At 37.7% G+C, this 18,406-nt stretch overlaps 1 protein-coding gene across 2 annotated transcripts in view; it reads left to right on the top strand.

The window, feature by feature from the left end:
* Positions 1-12,287, top strand: part of MBNL3 (muscleblind like splicing regulator 3) — a 59,657-nt gene extending 47,370 nt beyond the window's left edge. The window contains exons 3-8 of one of the 2 annotated variants that reach the window (XM_065900861.1): positions 2,277-2,468; positions 3,658-3,894; positions 6,884-6,929; positions 8,751-8,786; positions 11,203-11,297; positions 12,231-12,287. In XM_065900861.1, coding sequence (XP_065756933.1) covers positions 2,277-2,468; positions 3,658-3,894; positions 6,884-6,929; positions 8,751-8,786; positions 11,203-11,297; positions 12,231-12,287 — 663 coding nt within the window. Of the gene's footprint in view, positions 1-2,276; positions 2,469-3,657; positions 3,895-6,778; positions 6,930-8,750; positions 8,787-11,202; positions 11,298-12,230 lie in introns of both variants that reach the window. The other variant, XM_065900859.1, reaches the window with a different exon arrangement.
* The last annotated feature ends 6,119 nt before the right edge of the window (positions 12,288-18,406 follow it).

The raw sequence follows: 18,406 nt of genomic DNA, 5'->3' as shown, positions 1-18,406 counted from the left end.
ATTGCTTACATGTACATTATTCTTAAATATTATTAATTGATCGGTTATTTATTAGTGATTAATGATTTTTTAATCTGGAAAATTCACTCACCTGCAAGTTTTCCTTTTAATTCAATAGTTTTCATTCCATGAGAAGTATGACATGTCCCTATTCCCTGTTACATCACAGCGCTAGTTAGGCTGGGTCAGCCCTTGGCTTTTGTCCTCGAACCTTAAAGCACCTCCCTGACTGCCCCATCATCTTTCCTGCCACCTGACGTCACCCCTTTCCTCTTAAAGCTCTTGGCCACCATGCCTTCTCTGCTTAACCCTGGTGAGTCTTGCCAGTTTGGGGAGGAGGGGGCATGCTCTTTCTGCCCTTCCAGATTTGCCAGTTAGCTAATGATAAACTCATCTAAGGTAGAGTGCTAATGGGGAAGTCCTTCCTTCCAAGCTGAATGTTGTTTATAACAGGGGTTTCACGGAGAAGGCTGTGCTATTGAAAGTTTCAAGTCCGACTAGGGAGTGGCGCCATGAACATAGATCGCCCCTCACTTCATACTCAATAGACTTCTATTCTACCTGCATTTAGAGCTGTTCCTATTAATGTGATTTAGCAGAAGGTGTGGGCATAGCTTGGCAGTGCAACAGATTATTGTTTTAGTGAAAGAAATAAAAAGAAAGCAAGAAAGAACAATGCTATTAGTAATACATGAGACATCACCATTTGCATGACAATGCGCTACCTACCTTATAAAGTCACTATTAGAAATGTACTATATTTAACCATGATTTGTTATTCATTCATTAAAATGCTTACATTATTTTTAAATTACGTTATTGATTATATCAGTCATTCACTATATATTGGGTACTATAGGGGAGACAAGAGAACTATCAAAGAAATTATGACCACATTGAGAAGAAAAGACACCCACATAGGGAACAAACTGGAAAACAGCACAGTAAAGTGATAAATTATGTGGTTACAGATAATAAAGGCAGTACATATATGAAACTCTAGAGGGGTGGGATAGGGAGGGTGGGAGGGAGACGCAAGAGGGAGGAGATAGGGGGATATATGTATATGTACAGCTGATTCACTTTGTTATACAGCAGAAACTAACACAACAATGTAAAGCAATTATACTCCAATAAAGATGTCAAAAAAAAAGAAAAACCAAACGTTTGACTAAAAGTTTTCAATAATTTCCATTTAGATTAAGTGGGAATTGATAACAAAACTGTGTATCATCTAGAGTGAAGTGTTTATAACTATGCTGTGTTACCATACATTATATGTATTTGTCAGTTCAGAATTTATTTTCAATTAGCCTAAATTAGTTTTTTGTTGTCTCCATAAAGGTTGAGTATTTATGGAGATTAACATTTTTTGTGATGTTTACAATAAGATTTGAGTCAAATAAAATAACCTGTTAATAAAAAAGAAATAGAAAAGCCAGTAAGATTCCTTTGCATTTCCAAGACTTTTCTTTACAAGTTATACTCTAGTGTATGTACCTTATAATCCTGTTATCTCTTCCTGCCTAATAGGGATTCTCGTAGCATGTTCAGGGCCCCCTTTTAAACTGTGCACATCATCTGATCCCTCAGATAAAGACAAGGCTAGGCAAGTCAGATTCATTTGTAAAATAAGACCTCTAAAAAAAAATGACCGTACTAATTTCATTTTAGATAGACAGCAAGAAGCTCTTACAGCTCTCACTTTTCAAAATCTACCCCTTTCTTCCTGCCTTCTTGCTTTCTTCCTTAATTGATAGGGCCAAGAAGCAAGTGTTTGGTAGGGCAGTTGGGAACCATGGTAGGACCAGCAGCTTTGGAGCCAAGCAGTACTGCGAGGAAGGGGAAGGGAAGGAAGAGGGTGGGATGAAGGGGGAGAACCTGAAGTCTGTGTGCAAAGGCCATGCTTGTGTGAGGAGATAAGGCAGATTGCCCACGTATTTGATATCGTTGGTGACATGGTTTTTAGGTAAAAATGGAAGTGCTAGAGAAAACACATTTGGAACAGACTCCATCAGTGGGATTTAATTTACTTATGACTGTTAAAATTATGTGGCTTGGCTTATCAGCTTACCAATAAATTTGTTACTCAAAGAGATTTGTGGTTTTAAAAGGAACTCCTCCTTTATGGGAATTAGTATGAGACTAAAAATAAAGCAGAAAATACAATGGTAACTTTTGATATGACTTGAGCTTTTTGAAAGAATGCTTCCTTGTGTAATAATAGGAATATTCTATTGACCTCTAACACCTTTTTTTCTCTTTTAATCATACAGACTTCTTTTCCTGTGACTCCATCCCTGGCAGCTAATCCTGCCATGGCTTTCAATCCCTACTTACCTCATCCTGGGATGGGCCTGGTCCCTGCCGAACTTTTACCAAATGCACCTGTGCTGATTTCTGGAAACCCGCCTCTCCCACTGCCAGGAGCTCCTGGTCCAAAACCGATGCGTTCAGATAAACTGGAGGTATTTGTGTAGAAATATATAAATCCCTATGGGGTAGATATTAACCTTATGCATAAACATTCTTAGAGCCCAATGTTTTCAATGCTTTAAATAAGTACATCTGAATTTTAAGCTTATGGAATATAACTTCAGAGAAATGTTAGACATTTTATTACTGCAATTTTACCCTGTTATGAAGTGCACGGTTGTATAGTAGGTCAAACAATGTCTTAGTGCACCCAGCTGCAGACTGTGCATCTCCTTTGCTATGGCGCAGAAAGTCTGGTGGGAATGCTCCTTTCAGCCAGGCTCCAGCTTTGCAGAGTGGGATTACTGTATTCGTTGATGAGTCTCTACTTGCTAGAATAATCAAAAAGTCAGCTCCATTGGCAGCTCCTTAAATGCCTTGCCATGTATTGAACTGGAATCTGTGCGTGTCCTTTAGTCATGGTCCACAAGTCTGCTTGTAAAAAGCACATTGCCGGACTTCCCTGGTGGCGCAGTGGTTAAGAATCTGCCTGCCAATGCAGGGGACACGGTTCGAGCCCTGGTCCAGGAAGATCCCACGCGCTGCGGAGCAACTAAGCCTGTGCACCACAACTACTGAGCCTACACTCTAGAGCCCGCAAGCCACAACTACTGAGCCTGTGTGCCACAACTACTGAAGCCCGCGCACCTAGAGCCCGTGCTCCGTAACTAGAAGCCACCGCAATGAGAAGCCCGCGCACCGCAATGAAGAGTGGTCCCCGCTAGCCACAACTAGAGAAAGCCCCCGCGCAGCAACGAAGACCCAATGCAGCCAAAAATAAATAAATTAATTTAAAAACAAAAGAAAGCACATTGCTGTGTGATAAAGACACATCTTGGAGCTTAACAAAATAACCCCCTCTTGCAAACTTAGCTAATTACACTTTAGGCTGTGTATCAAGTGGAGGATTAAAAACTGGTTTTCAACGATACTTGCATTTCAATGTAAGGAAAGTAGACAAACTTTTCCTTTGGGAAGATTGGAGTTTTTCTTCCTCGGAATAGAAATTTTGTTTAGGTTTACATCTCATAGTGAATATGGCTCGACATTATCCTTCAGCTTTTAGAATTTTTCCTAAATAGATGACAAAAGAATGTATACTGTTGCTCTTATACGTTCACTGGCAAAATAAATAAAAGCTAATCACCTTCCAAGCATCAATGTGATTTTTTTTTCTTTAAGGTTTGCCGTGAATTTCAGCGTGGAAATTGTACCCGTGGTGAGAACGATTGCCGCTATGCTCACCCTACTGATGTTTCCATGATTGAGGCAAGTGATAATACCGTGACCATCTGCATGGATTATATCAAAGGTCGATGCTCCCGGGAGAAATGCAAGTACTTTCATCCTCCTGCGCACTTGCAAGCCAGACTCAAGGCAGCTCATCACCAGATGAACCATTCAGCTGCCACTGCCATGGTAAGAACAGGCCAGGACTCGTCGACTGTTTGGGGATAAATGATTCTTATAGCCCTCAATTTGTCTAATATCCTGGAACCATGATCTTGGATAGTCATGAGGGGACCTTAAAATGAATTGCCCAGGTTATAAGCTGGAAAAGAGAGAACCTATTTATTCTAGTTCACTAAAATTTTCTAAAGATAACTATTTAAAATCTTTCCTAATGATTTTAACTTACTGTGCTTTTTCTCCCACTTTTTAAGAAAGAGTAAATTATACAACTTAAACAGTAAATTATTTTGGAGTGGTTTTTATAGCCTAACTAACCTTAATATCGTAAAAAGGCAGAAAGTTGCCTTTCTGCCCCGTGAGCCACCTAGATGGTCACTTTGCTGGTAACATCCTTAATGCCTTTCACAAACAGAGGACTTGGAGGATGGGGTGGAAAATAGGTTCTAATTTCCCAAAGGTTAATGATTTCAAGTCAGCAGCCAGCCAAGGCTGGGTGGGGGGGGGAATTTCTACATGGTTGGAGAAGAGGTCTGCCTATTGAGTTGCCCTAGTAAGTAAATTTGGGGGAAAAGTTAGTCCTACTGAACCACGAAAAGATAGGAGGTAGGAAACTATTTGCATAACACTATAGTGTGATAGGTTAAAAAATAGGAATTATGATTACTTACGCTTGTCACAGCTGTCAATTATTTTGATAGGCTGTGGGCTATTCATTTCTTTTATAGTCTGGGCTTTTCCTCATGTAATAGGGTATAACCCCAATAAGGGGCAAAACCCTGAGGAAACCTCATTTTTCCCGACTGTGGGAAAAAAATCACCTCCATGACCCTGAAGCCCATGACAGAGACCTTTCCTTTTCATAAGAGAGATACATTTATTTTCAGACATCCCTATTTGTTGAGAAGGTTTTCCTCATACTAAGTTAAAACCTATCTTGTTGTAACTGGAACTTACACTTAGTTTATTGCAAAACATGCCAATCCCTATTTCATAGGAGCCTGATTCTCATGTCCTTTCCCTAAGCCAAACACCCCAAATTTGGACTTGTTCTCTTTCTCAGTACCCCTGCTCTCTCAGAACTGAACCCAATACTTTGTGAAAGAGCTGAGTACCAAAATAGAACAAACTTATTTTCTGCCTTGATCTGGACAGCAGAATTTGTTAATGAACGTTAAAAAAGACTTCATTCACCAAATATCTTTTGTCTTAAATTATTTTGAATGAGGGAATTTTAAGCTATGAAAATAGGAAGGAATCCAGAATATTCAATGCAGAATTTAAGCCTCCAATTGTTAGATTATTTCTGTTGGTGGCACACAGTTCAGAAAAAACGCACCCTGTTGTAAAGGAGAGGAATACAGTTGGCCCCCTAAAATTAAAGGTTCTCATATGCATGGGATGTACAAGGAATACCATGCCTGTGCCATGGTGTACCTACCTGTCCAATGCTCAGTCATGGAGCCTTCGTATGTATGTGCCTATTTCTGATGTTTTTGGTGTGTTTGTTACAATGCATATAAGTCAGCCCCAAATTTCCATGTAGAGAGTTAAACATACTATATATAGTAAGGTCTTCAACTGGTACTTTTGAACGTCAATATAGAATTCTTTTCTGAGTGGCTGATCAGAGCAGCGTCTTAAAGGTAAAGTAACACTGGCCCATAGGAATTTGTTTGAGGTAAGATTAAACAAAGGAGGCTGCATGAAGAAATTTAAGCTTTCTATATTTTAAAGATTCAGAGTTGAAACGCTTTGCGAAGCAGAGATTTTTACCCTGTTCGCGTTCGTGTGCATAGCTCAGGTTGACTTTACTGAAAGCAGCTTGTATGCATTTAAAAGGAAAGACTTGGAGGGGTGATATTTATTTCCCAAATGAAAATAGAGGTATCATTAGGCCTTCTTGTCCATAGGAATAAGGAGGTCATGGCATGCCCCTTTTCGGCTTGTGGAAGGCTAGATACTCAGCATAAGTGTGCCCGTCTCCTTAAGGATTTGGAGCATACCCAATCGTTGTTGCTGGGACAAGTTTTTTAAGTACTGTGCAATCTGCTGAGGAAAAAATGTAAAGTAATGTCAAATTTCTCCAATGAATCTGATCCAGGGGGAGCTTTGACTGAATATTTTAAGCACAGTGGGATTTTGAAAGAATTGTAGACATGAAAGGAGGATTTTAAAACGCTAAGAGGTTTCAGAATTAAACGTTACAACAAAGCAGGCAATACATATCGAAATGCACAGCAAGTCTCTATAAGTGAGAATTGCATACATTTTGCTAACTATCTATGGTATCTGGGTGAGGTGGCGGGGGCAGATTAATTCATTTGTTTTTTCCTTACATGTTAGTTGGGAAATATACAGTTATAGGGTTTGGACCTGAAATCCTTGTATAAATTGAATTTTGGATTTTGGAGCTTTAGACTCTGATCTACTGACATCTGTTTTTTCACCTACATACCATTTATCTCCTAGATTTATATTGGAATTGTAACTGGCAAAAATTTCTTTCCTGCTATATCTGTTGCTTCTGCTGATCTCATTTTAATAGGTTAGGAGATGAGCATCCTTTAGATGTTAATTTTAAATGATTATTTGCTGGCAACAGCATCCTGTCGCATCCAGCCCACACGATGAGGTCCTTTTCAGCTTCATTAATTTGTCTAAATTAGTGACGTTGAAAAGCTTCTTTTCCCCCCTGTATGTTTATTTTCTGTTTTGGACTGAGTATGTACTCATATAGTCAACGGCTTCATCTCTGAAGTTGGTTACCTTGCTCAATGACGACCCTTGCAAAGGGTTCCCAGGCCAGACCTTATCTAACTGCTGCTTGCTTGGTTTGTGTACATATTTTACTTTCCTTAATACTATTTATTAATCCACCCTTCCCTCACAGGCCCTGCAGCCCGGTGCACTTCAACTGATACCAAAGAGATCGGCACTTGAAAAGACCAATGGTGCCACCCCGGTCTTTAATCCCAGTGTTTTCCACTGCCAGCAGGCTCTGGCTAACCTGCAACTCCCGCAGCCGGCATTTATCCCTGCAGGTGAGAACGGGGCTCTGGGCACCATGAGTTGCTTGATGTTGCGAATGAATACAGTGCCCACCAGCTTCCAAAGAGCATTTATGTGAGAACGGTCAACAGATACTGTGGTTAGAAATAAAACAAGGCAGCATGCTCAATCTGTTTGTACACTGAACAAACTGTTTTCCTGTGATTCCTGAAAATTAATGGTTTTGAAATCAAACTAGGAAACACTGTCAACATTTTTCTTTTGAGCATTTCCTAATTTTTGCTTCTCATGTTTGATTCACTTGTTTTAGTCTCAAACTAATTCCTTGATTCTTAGGTATCACTTTCAAAGACAATGGTCTGCCCTCAAAAAAAAAAAAAGGAAGTTTCCAAGCTTCAGCATTGCAAAAATAGGTAGTCCATATATCTTTGATATGCCAAAGATAGTTATAATAAAACTACCCTTGCATTTACAATATAATACAGCATAGTATATATCTAAAACAGGTAGTTTTAGCCTCTAACTCTTAAACCAGTTAATATAAAATATATAGCAGTTTATCACATTTTCCTGACACTTTGTGGCATATTTTATTACCTCCTACATTCAACTATATTTAATAGCATAACAGTTTTGCACTAAATTGAAAAGAAAAATTTAAGCCATAATTTTTTCAAATAAATATCATAGGGGGCTTCCCTGGTGGCACAGTGGTTAAGAATCCACCTGCCAGTGCAGGGGACACGGGTTCGAACCCTGATCCGGCAAGATCCCACATGCCGCTGGTTGATTTGTAGCTGGCAAAATGAAATTATTTCCATGACCAGATATGGTCTCAAACCAGCATTCATGCAAGGCCCAGAAGCAGAAGAGCTGAGGTCAAACAAATATCATATATGAGGGGAATTACTTTTCTTCCAGTGGTTCAGTACTTTAAGAACAAGCATATAGTCTCTTAGGAATAAGTTGAAAATACTAACCCCTGGGAGTATGGTAGATTTTTTTTTTTTTGTCAGAATCATAAATGCCCCAGTTTGGAAACTGTTAAATGAAAGTTACATGCTTTAAAAATTAATTTAGAAACCTTGTTTATTATAAACATACTAAGCACATGGTATTGTATGCCTGGACGTGAAGAAACCCATTGGTTAACTGATACATTAATCAGTTAATTAATTTTGAAAGAAGCCATAAAAATCCAGTCTTTTGTCTAGTTAACTGACCACAATAGTTCCTCATGATATCATTTAAAAACACAATTTTTAGACTTGTTGGGCTGGATTTGGCTAATTTAAAATCTAGATTTACAAGCAAAAACATCAGAAGAAACCCTTTCTCCTTAATTAATAGCAAAAGAAAAACTTGTCAGGCTGAGAGCCCCCTCTTGATGAAAAGCCTATTTGCCATATGTTCACAGTCAAGTCCTTGGTTGCGAGGTGGAGAAAGCAATGATAATAGATTAGTGCCCTAAGTACAACTTATTGGCACCAGCTGCCAGATCCTGGTGCATATTTTGAAAATTGTCTGTATAATAAATTAAAATTCTTCCTTTCATAATCAAAATCACTTAGGATGTATTCGTCCAGAATAAATATGTAATTTAAGTGAGCTAATACCTTTAAAGAAAAATTAATGTTCATTTTTATACCTAAGAATCCAAGAATTACTTTGATTAACTGGGTTTGGGATCTTAAGCTGTAATTGTGAGCATGGGAGATTACTGGATATGCATGTGCTGATTGATTAATATTGCTAAGAATATCTTTCTAGTTAGAAATTATTTCTATCAGTAAAACTTCAATAATGAAATATCTCTTTTCTTTACTTTTCACGCTTTTCTGCATGGTGTACAGGGCCAATACTGTGCATGGTACCTGCTTCAAGTATTGGTAGGTTTTGTACAAAAATTCTCAACTTTTTACAGTCTGAAAGAAAGTGTTTTTCTGTCGTGACTATGAAAGAGACAAGCAACTGGATGACGTGGCTGGACATTTTCTGAGTATTTAAGGTTTAATATGGTGCTGTCTGTTACATGTCTTTGTGGAATCACAACAGTCCTACACTCTCACAGTTGGTTGCCACTGTGGTCAAATACCGACCCTGCCATTTCTGTATTTTCACCCTAAAAATAGTAGCTGAAATATTTTGAAACATTTCCTTATCTAGCCAGAATGGGCAGTTTTATTCTTAGCTTTACATCTGTTACTAAGAAATTGTAAAATATTTAAAATATTTTAAATGTATAATTTGTAAAGTACAACATAACAATTCCTCCAAAAAAAAAAGTTATCCATAAGATCAAAATTATTCAATACTCAGATGTTGCAAAAAAGCAAAGCTAGAGCATTCTGTAGTGTTTTGTGATGATTTCTAGGAGGAAGTGCCATCTGCACGGAAACCAGGCACCACAGAATCATTTCAAAATGACTCTTTGGGGGTATGTGATTTTTAATAACCAGTTGCACACAGATCCTTTAATTAGCCACCTATTCAATATGGTAGCCATCTCGAAACCATTTTGTACATCACTAACACTGAAGAAGACAAGGAAAGGGACTTGTTTCCCTCTCAGAACTCCTAGGGAGTTCACAGCTCCTATAGTTTCCATGGGCGCCAGGAACAGACCAGGAGAAAATAGCTCTGTTCCATACAGGGAGGAATTATCCCACCTCACCCCACCATCTCATATCAATCCAGTTCCTTTTATCCTTTTTGAGAGTTCGCAACAGCTTGACCTCCATCCCATTGGTCAACCAAAGTCGATGCAGAGCCCAAAAGGGACTAACAGGTTTATCAAGATAAAACAAAAAGGTCAAAATGACAACTACATAGTCGTAGCACTCACTAACAGGTGAGGCCCCTGTTATTAGCTGTGCTCTGTCAGAAGGCCCCTGTTATTAGCTGTGCTCTGTCAGAATTAAAAACATTTCCACTGGTACTAACAGAAGCATCATATGCATATGATTAGAAGAGCATACTTCTGCAAGTTCGTGAAATGTGTCTCCATCTTCCCATTTTGTGACTCTGCTCCCTTGTCCTTTCACCTAAGAGCTCAGTGTAGGAATGCAAACTGCATGCTTCAGTGGTGCTGCTTTCTGCACAGTTGTTGTGCTCCCAAAGGGAAAACAAGAGTGTTTTTAGAATTGGCATGTGCTACAATAAGGGATGTTGATAGGTAATGGATAACTAGAGATGAGATGAGCATGAGAGATAACTACAGAGTTTCTGTTAATCACCATTTGGGGTACATTTGTGGTTTCTGTGACGTTGCATGTGTTGATTTTCCTCTCTCCAGGCCATTCATTTTCTCTGTAGACTTTCAGAAAATCTGAATTCAATCGATATATTATAGATGCAAATTATCACATATGCACACATGCCATTCACACATTAATTCCTTGGCTTGCTATCCAAAATGAGCTAGAAATAAGGAAAGCATCCCAGAAGCTTTCAAAATGACATAGAAACTAGAAAAGGCAAAGAGAAATCAGCCTGAAAGAGATGTTGCAGCTGCTAGTCATTGTCGCTGTAATATTGCAGTGAAGACAAGATTTTGTTGGATATTTACTATGAAGTACCCCTTGGAAATTTCGGCTGTTTATGAAACAATAAATAAATGGCCTATGTTGTTTCATAAGTAGCCTAAGTGTGCAAGGGGTTTGCCAGAGGTGTGCTGAAAAACCTGCGTGCATAGGCCACTGTATTCTTTATCTGCTCCCCTACCACATACCCACCAAGCAAACTACGATCTTTTTGTATACAGATCAGGTAAGTATATCTTTGCACCTGCAAATCCAGTGACAGCACTCATGTCTGTCATGAGTTAGCGAAACCAAACACCAATTCACAGTTCCCTACTCCCGTTTTGAATGCGCAACCCAGTTACTTTTCTGCTTGACTAGCTGTTCATAGCGATTTCTGCTTGACTAGCTGTCCACAGAGATAGCCTTGGTAAACTCAGATTTGTCATAGGTACCCATTGTAACCCCTTCTGAAAATTTGGCCCTTGAAGTCAACTACAGTGTGATTCTGCTCAAAAACTAACTAAATGTTGAGAATGATTCCATTTTCCTTAATGGTAACTATAATTGGCTTTCCCCTTTTCTCTTTTTAAATATTTCCCCCTTCCATGCTGTGTTGCTTTGCACTGACTGTGATTGCATGTTGCACCCTGGTGTATCCATCATGATGATGTTACATGGCTTGTTGCTGTGATACCTGCCACGCCCCATTCCATCGTGTATGTCACGGTTACGTAAATGCTCCACCCCCTCGTGTGTTGCTTCCATGATTTCCTACTGAAAGTGCCCATGATGCACGGTGCTACACCTACCACTGTGTCTGCAGCAACACCACCTGCCACCAGCGTTCCCTTCGCTGCAACAACTACAATCAATCAGGTTTGGCCATTTATTTCACCTGTTCAGACCTAGCTAACTACGGTGTGTTGGTAAGGCACAGTATATGCTTTTGGGATTGGTGAGAGACATTAGTCCCTATTCTTAAGTGTTTCTTTAGCCATTGTTACATTTAGAATTTCTCTTTTTGTGTATATTCTAGAGGGATGTTCCTGCTTTGCTGCTCATCCTGAGATGAGTCAGCAGAGTGTTCTTTTTTAATTGGTTACAGATGTCACTCTTGACATCTTATATATATAGTTGTTGCTACCACACCAATCCTCAAAGGTATATACTAAATATTTTTTAAATGTTTCTTCATTGGTTGAGAGGAGAATTTATTTTAGTTGACTACCATTTTTGGTTATTGCGTTTGAACTTTCACTTAGTACTATCATCACCTTTACCTTTAGATCTACTGGAAAGAAAGATAACACATTTCTTTCCAAGGCACAGATATGCTTATCATTACCCAGTGATTACATCCGAAATTCCTTCTCATACCGACATGAGATGTGCTTGTGTTGTTTTAATTTTCATTTGCTTGAGGTTTTTACAGGCAGTCACAAGGCAAATTATGAATTTGGGGTGAGTCTTGAAATTATAAGGAGATACTTACAATAATTATTGTGTAATATTATGGCCATTTTGCCTTGTTAAAGTGGTAACCACTCTTAAAGACTGCAAGTTCCACTGCTGTTTCAATTACAAGTATGATAAACATTTAGGACACAGAGCATTAATCCTTTGGGGAAACAAACCACATTCTAACCTTGTGCTTTTCGCAAAGTTAACTATTATTGGATATGGTTAGTATGTCTAAATTTTTCTGTGAAATTGGTTACGGTTATTGATTACCATGTCCAAGGAGTGAACAAAATAAATGGAATTCTCTCAAGAAACTATTTTAATCTAAAATCTTTTTTACTACTATAGATACCCCCATTATCAATAGATGAACTGAATAGCAGCATGTTTGTTTCACAGATGTAGAAGTTACCAGTAGAACAGTAAGTCTCTTTAAGTATTAATATAATATTTGTAGGTTATATCTTTTATCTACACAGTTGCATTTGCTAAAGACTTGGGTAAATATTTTCATTAATAGGCACTGCTTATAACGTACAGCTTGATTTAAGCATTCTAAATTTTCCACAATGAAATATGGACAGCAAATATGCAATTTTTTAATATGAAAATAACAGCTGTTATTGTATTTTCCCAATGAGCTTACAAATTCCCAAATGTTTTCCCATTATTAAAGGGGTATGATTGGTTAGCCAAAGGCACAGATCGATTTTGAATTTTAATCTTTTAACATTTTTCTAGCTTTGTTTTATTTTAATTGAAATAAAGCAAAGTAATTTTGTCACAATTTGATTAAGATGGTTATCTTAAAGACAGTAGGCAGTATGCTTTTTCTAAAGACATTATGGAAAATAGCGCTTTCACATTCTGCCACTTTGTGTTGCTTCCCATGTAAGTCTAGCAGAATTGCTCCAGCTGTTTTCAATTTTGAGTGACATAATTTAGTAATTTAATCATTATTTTCATTCACATCATGGCACCTTGTTTTTTGGTAATTTTTGTTGTTGTTTTCGGATTTTTCCCCCTTCACTTTTGATTTCCTTTGCCTGGTCCAGAGCCCGTAATGGCAACACACTTAATTTGAGCAGTTGTTCACTTGGAACATGTGACTTTTAAAGTCACTCAAGACGCTGAGGCATCTTAATTAATAATTATAGGGAGTTATTAAACAAATACACTGATTCTGAGTTGCATCCATTAGTCATTGAAAGCTTGAAGTTCTCACACCTGGAGTGTTTCACTTGGTTAAAGAAGGCAACAGTTCTGTTCTCTTGATGGACTAGTTCCCCAGAACCTGGCTAGCATTTCTTTCCTGCTGAGGACACACAGGCCCAGAAGACTAACTGTTCTGGACAGAGCATATAGATAGCTGTACATTAGATAACAGGTCCCTTCAATCATAAGGAGCGTTTTAAAAAAGACATCTTTGAGTACACGGAATAACTGAAGTAGCTGTATATTGTAGTCGTTTTCAGGGGTATCATTTTGGATAGTGGCAAGTTGGCAACAGCACCGAACATGAGAATAATAGGCTTTGTAAACACTTGCCTGATTCTCATGGGCTGCTTCACATCAAGGTAAACAGAAGTGGTCAAATATAGTTAACTTTCCAACAGAACATGTTTGGGAATAGTGATTCTTTTTTACTTGATTCCATTAGAAAATTTAGAGGTATTTGGCACATCATAATCATTGCAATATGTAACAGATGTTGAAAATTTCTCCAGAGTGCGAAAATGTAATTTTGTAAAATACTGTATACCGAGAATTCACACTTAGGCTATTCCTGCACGGCTCCAAAACATACAGATAAAAAGTTTAAAGTTTGTCTAATATTTGCATATTTCAAAATGGAATCCAGTATGTTTTGTCAATATATGCTTGTTGGAGGAAGTGGATGGATGGGTGGATGTTCATGGTGTAGACAGTGCCTTAAACAACCGAGTGTATCTCTGTTAACTTAGGGCAACTGTCCACACTGTCACTCAGCGAGAACCACAGACTATCAGACTGTCATGCTATGTGACTCCTTAGTGAGCATTTCCAACAGCTCGATTTTCGTAGATTCAGAGTGGGGAATATCTTGGCATATGGTTCACACACAGAACTGGAACAAGAACCAAGTATCCTGACCCCTACTTCAATAACCCTCCAATATTTCTCTTTTTTTTTCTTCCATTTCAGTTGAAATTCTGAACAACAGAGTTATGGAGTATCAGAATCTCTCCGTGAGAACCTCCATATGGCCTTTCTATGTATATTCACGTATGTCCTCTTCTACCAACACAACAATAAGCATGGTGCAGTCAATATATTAAACAAAACAAACATACCAACTAACAAATTCGAATAAAAAACAAAGCATCAAACAATCAATGGAGATGTTAAAACACCAACAGAAAACTAACAACTACCATCTGTCTCTCTTATTTGAATTATTAGGTAGAACAGCATAACATTTTGTAATTTATCACACTATTCTTTGTGATTTTCCAATAACCATTATGCTGAGTGAATCTCTACAGTGGACTGCTGGCTTATTGTGCATTCTTGGTGGATAAATGTTCGGTCTGTTTGGAAGTGTTACCTTACCGTTTTGTTTACACAGTAGTCTGTTGGTTTGATTCAGAATGTAACAAATATATCCAATACCATTTTCCCCCTTACTGTATTGCATTGTATTGTATTGTGGTGTGTTGTGTTAGGTTTTTACATACTATAGTGTTTTGCTGTAATGTGTGGTGTTTGATTTTAACTAAAATGCTGTTAATGGGAAACAGAAACACATGTGCTTGAAAAACATGACAGGTTAATGTTGATATGCTCTCTCTCTCTCTTTAGAATATTTCTGTAGGTTTCTTGAGGCAGACGTTTAAAAGGCCTCACTTTTGAGTGTGTCCAAAACCTGTTCATAAACATGCATGTGTATAATTTGTACCCGTAGATCTGACCTTGCATAGTACAATCACATTACTGGATTTTTTTTGTGAGAGAGAAATAATTACCTGAAAATAACAGGGAACTTCTTAAAACATTAACCCGAATTTCACTCCTTAAGTAGATTGAAAAACTAGAATTTACCTTTAAGTGAATTTCTCAGCATATATACTAAAAATTATGTAAAGTGCCCATTACATTTTTTGTGGCTCAAGGATCCTGTCTTCTAGGTTGAGTGTCTAAAACTGAGCCATTTGTCATTTTCAGCTGAAAAATTGGTTCTTAGAAGCTTAAAGGTATTCTAATGACAGGTTATAAATTAAGCAGAGAGAGCGGGGCTTGGAGCTAGTTTTTACATTTTGGAGGAAAGTGTGTAAAAACCATTGCAATGTAACCTTTGATACAAGTGCCACTTTCTGAATGCAAATGGCTTATGCTCTTTAGACTACTCTTTGAATAATAAGTAAGATGCAGTCTGGAAAAGTCAGTCAGGGTGAAGGAGAATTGGTTCCAAGTGAGGCCTTTCCTCCCCAAATGGACAGTCTCTTCTGTTCATCACAGCTGGAGTCTGAGTATAGATTTGGAGAAATGGCGGGACTGGGGAGGGAGGGAGGGAGCCATTTGAAATTACTCTTCGATTTATTTAAAAGTTCTAAGAAGGATGTCCACAGTTGTCTTTAGCCTCAGTTCAGCTGAGTTTCCAGTTTTGTTAAACATTCCAGTGAAGAAGCAGGTGCCTGTGATATAATATGTTAAGTGTTGCCCTTCCCAAACTTTATTAACAGCAGAATCTCTCATATCATAACCAAGCCTCTATTTTTGTTTGTTTGGATTTCTTTGTTTTTATATGTTTTGAAAATCATAATAGAGACGAATAGAGAGGTTTGTAACACCCTTTGGATGAGACAGAGTGGCTACACTCCACAGAGCTGACCTGAATTCACATTACTAATACTTTTGAAATAATTGTATAACCAAGTAAAATAGCAATTAATTCCCATGGTATGTCACATACTTCTTCCACCCTACTCAGTAATTAAAGTTACTATTATTAATCAGTGGTAGAACCATATGATAGTTTGCATTGATTTAGATAGATTTAATATTTTCTACTAAATATGTGTTCTCTCACTGGAAAGTATAAAATCATCAAATTTGATGTTTATACCAAGTTTATTTTTCTCCTTCATGAAAATGACAAGCAAAGGGAAAATCTGATTTAGGATACCTTAAGCCGGCTAGTAGTGTTTGAATCACAGAACAGTGGAACTGGCAAAACGTTTTCACAGCCAGGGCATGTGATTCGCCCAGGGCTGCCTAACTACTTGGTAGCAGCTGGACCCAGAAATATCTCCTGACTCCTGGTTGTTCGCCTTTTTCACATTGTTTGTGCTTCAGAACATTTGAGACTCCATCCCAAGGCAGATCATTTTGGCTCAGAGTACAAAAGAGCAAAATTAACTCCTCAGTAGCTGATATCCTGTTGATCTTAATTATCAATCCAAATCATGATCATCAGGGATTTCTAAATGGTCTTGCTTGTATTGAGCCGTTGTCATCTGCTAACAGTATTGTCTGGAGTTAGAGAGCAAGAGGTGTCTTGACTTTTACCTTTTGGTCCTTTGAACTACTTAATTTCTGTTTCCCAAAATCTTGACATTGCTAGAGAAGAAAGTAGAATATGCCTTTGTGAAATTACTTGTGTTTGGAACTGAGTTTTGTAAAACCTGTGCTGGTGCCTCTCAGGAAGGGCAGATTTGATCACATGAATCCAGGAGGGATGCACCTGAGCTACTCTAGATGTATTCCTTAAAAGAGACAGAGACATTTTCAGTGTGAAATGAACTTTTTTGTCATTTCACATTTTGATACAGCATACTGTCTCGCTTAACTTTTTAAACTTCTGACAAAGATGTACATGGACAATAAACCTAGAGTACAGCCGTTTGCATGTTGCCTTAAGCACTGGAAGACATGAATAATGATGTATTTTTTAGTAAGAGGTTCAGTGAGAGATATTCAGGGTAGTGGTATTTTTGGTGCAACAATTTTTGATATTGTTGGCATTTTAAAAGTTGCTTTGTGAGTGAATTTAAAGAAAGAAAACTCAAAGCACTAAGGTTTTGATCAGAGGTGAAAGAATTTTGACAAAAATGCAATTTTAAGATAGCACTCTTTAACTAGTTGTGCAATGACTTATTCAAGTGATCTTTATTCAAGAAAAGAAAAGAAGTCATTAGACTATAAATTTCTGGTGAAAAAGACAAGTCACAAAACTAATCAGTGACTCTAAACAACAATTTACTGGATGGACTGTATATATAAAATTCTAATCACTTGTGATTCTTAGTTAACATTTTATAAGCTTTTTAATTTACAAGGGCCTCTTTTTATTTATCCAAAATTATTGTTTTTGTCCATTCCTCTCAGCCTTTTGCAAAATATGCAAGCGTGCTGAAACTTGGATAAAACAGGTCATGTATACAGAGAAAATAATCTAAAGGTTTTCTTTTAAGAGGGTTTTAGTAGTGTCAAATTTTTTAAAGCACTATGTGACCACAACATAAGTATATTCTAAAGAGGATTAAGAAACTTAAATTAAATGGATTCATAAAATCCGTGCAGTATTTGCTTTTGCAATTGGAGCACGATTCATCAACTAGCTGTCACATTTCATTGCATTTGTCTAAATTAGAGTCTTTAATTTGTAGTTAATCATGATATGAAAAGCTATCCTCTCCCTATTCCATCAGTCTTTGCCATCCATTTCTGAACACGCTAAAGCACTTTGATCTTGCCATAAGTGTTGTCCTACACCACTAGGCTGTGTTCACTAATGGGCAGCCTCAGCTCACCAGCTCTCCAATGGGGGCAAAGCAAGTACCTCCTCCTTACCATCAGCAGGAACCAAATAAAATTAATCTTTACAACATGAATCTCTTTTTCATGGCATGACCAGTAAGCACAGTGATGTCTGATTAAGGACAGCATTGACATCAAATTTTATTAAATAGTATGTAGGGAAGGCCTGTGTGCTACTTGGAATGTTATTTGGTCCTTCCTCCACTCCTTTGGAGAGTACATGAGGATGCTCTTAGGTAAAATGCAGCCACACGTTTTCAAGTTATTTCAGTCTGTAGGGTAGGCTGTGATGCACAGAACGAATTGAAACTGGAATCTTCTTTCTTTGATCTCTTCTACATTTCACACACTTTGAAATAAATAGGGAAATATGATTGAGGGAAATATGATTTCCCAATTCTGTTGAATAGATTTAGGAAGATAGTGGCCTCATTTTTAATTTTACCAGTGCCTGTCAAAGGCAATAGAATAAACACTATGTAAAAGAGTATGACAAGTTTTTTTTGCAAGTTTAGTTGACAGCCTAATCAAACTGTAAATATAATGACAAATAGAGGTTCTGGGCACCAACTCACTAACTGGTGCCACGTTTTCATTTTTCTTATTTACTTTTTAAAGTTTTTATTTTATTCCCTTTTCATATCTTTAAGTATCATTAGTATGAATTTAATTTTGAAGGAGAGTTAGAGAAGCTTTAAGATTTTACTACAGGCATTCAACCCGCC

The sequence above is a fragment of the Phocoena phocoena genome, chromosome X, assembly GCF_963924675.1.
Source record: "Phocoena phocoena chromosome X, mPhoPho1.1, whole genome shotgun sequence".
Taxonomy (NCBI): domain Eukaryota; kingdom Metazoa; phylum Chordata; class Mammalia; order Artiodactyla; family Phocoenidae; genus Phocoena; species Phocoena phocoena.
This window is presented reverse-complemented; position numbering and strand designations above follow the sequence as displayed.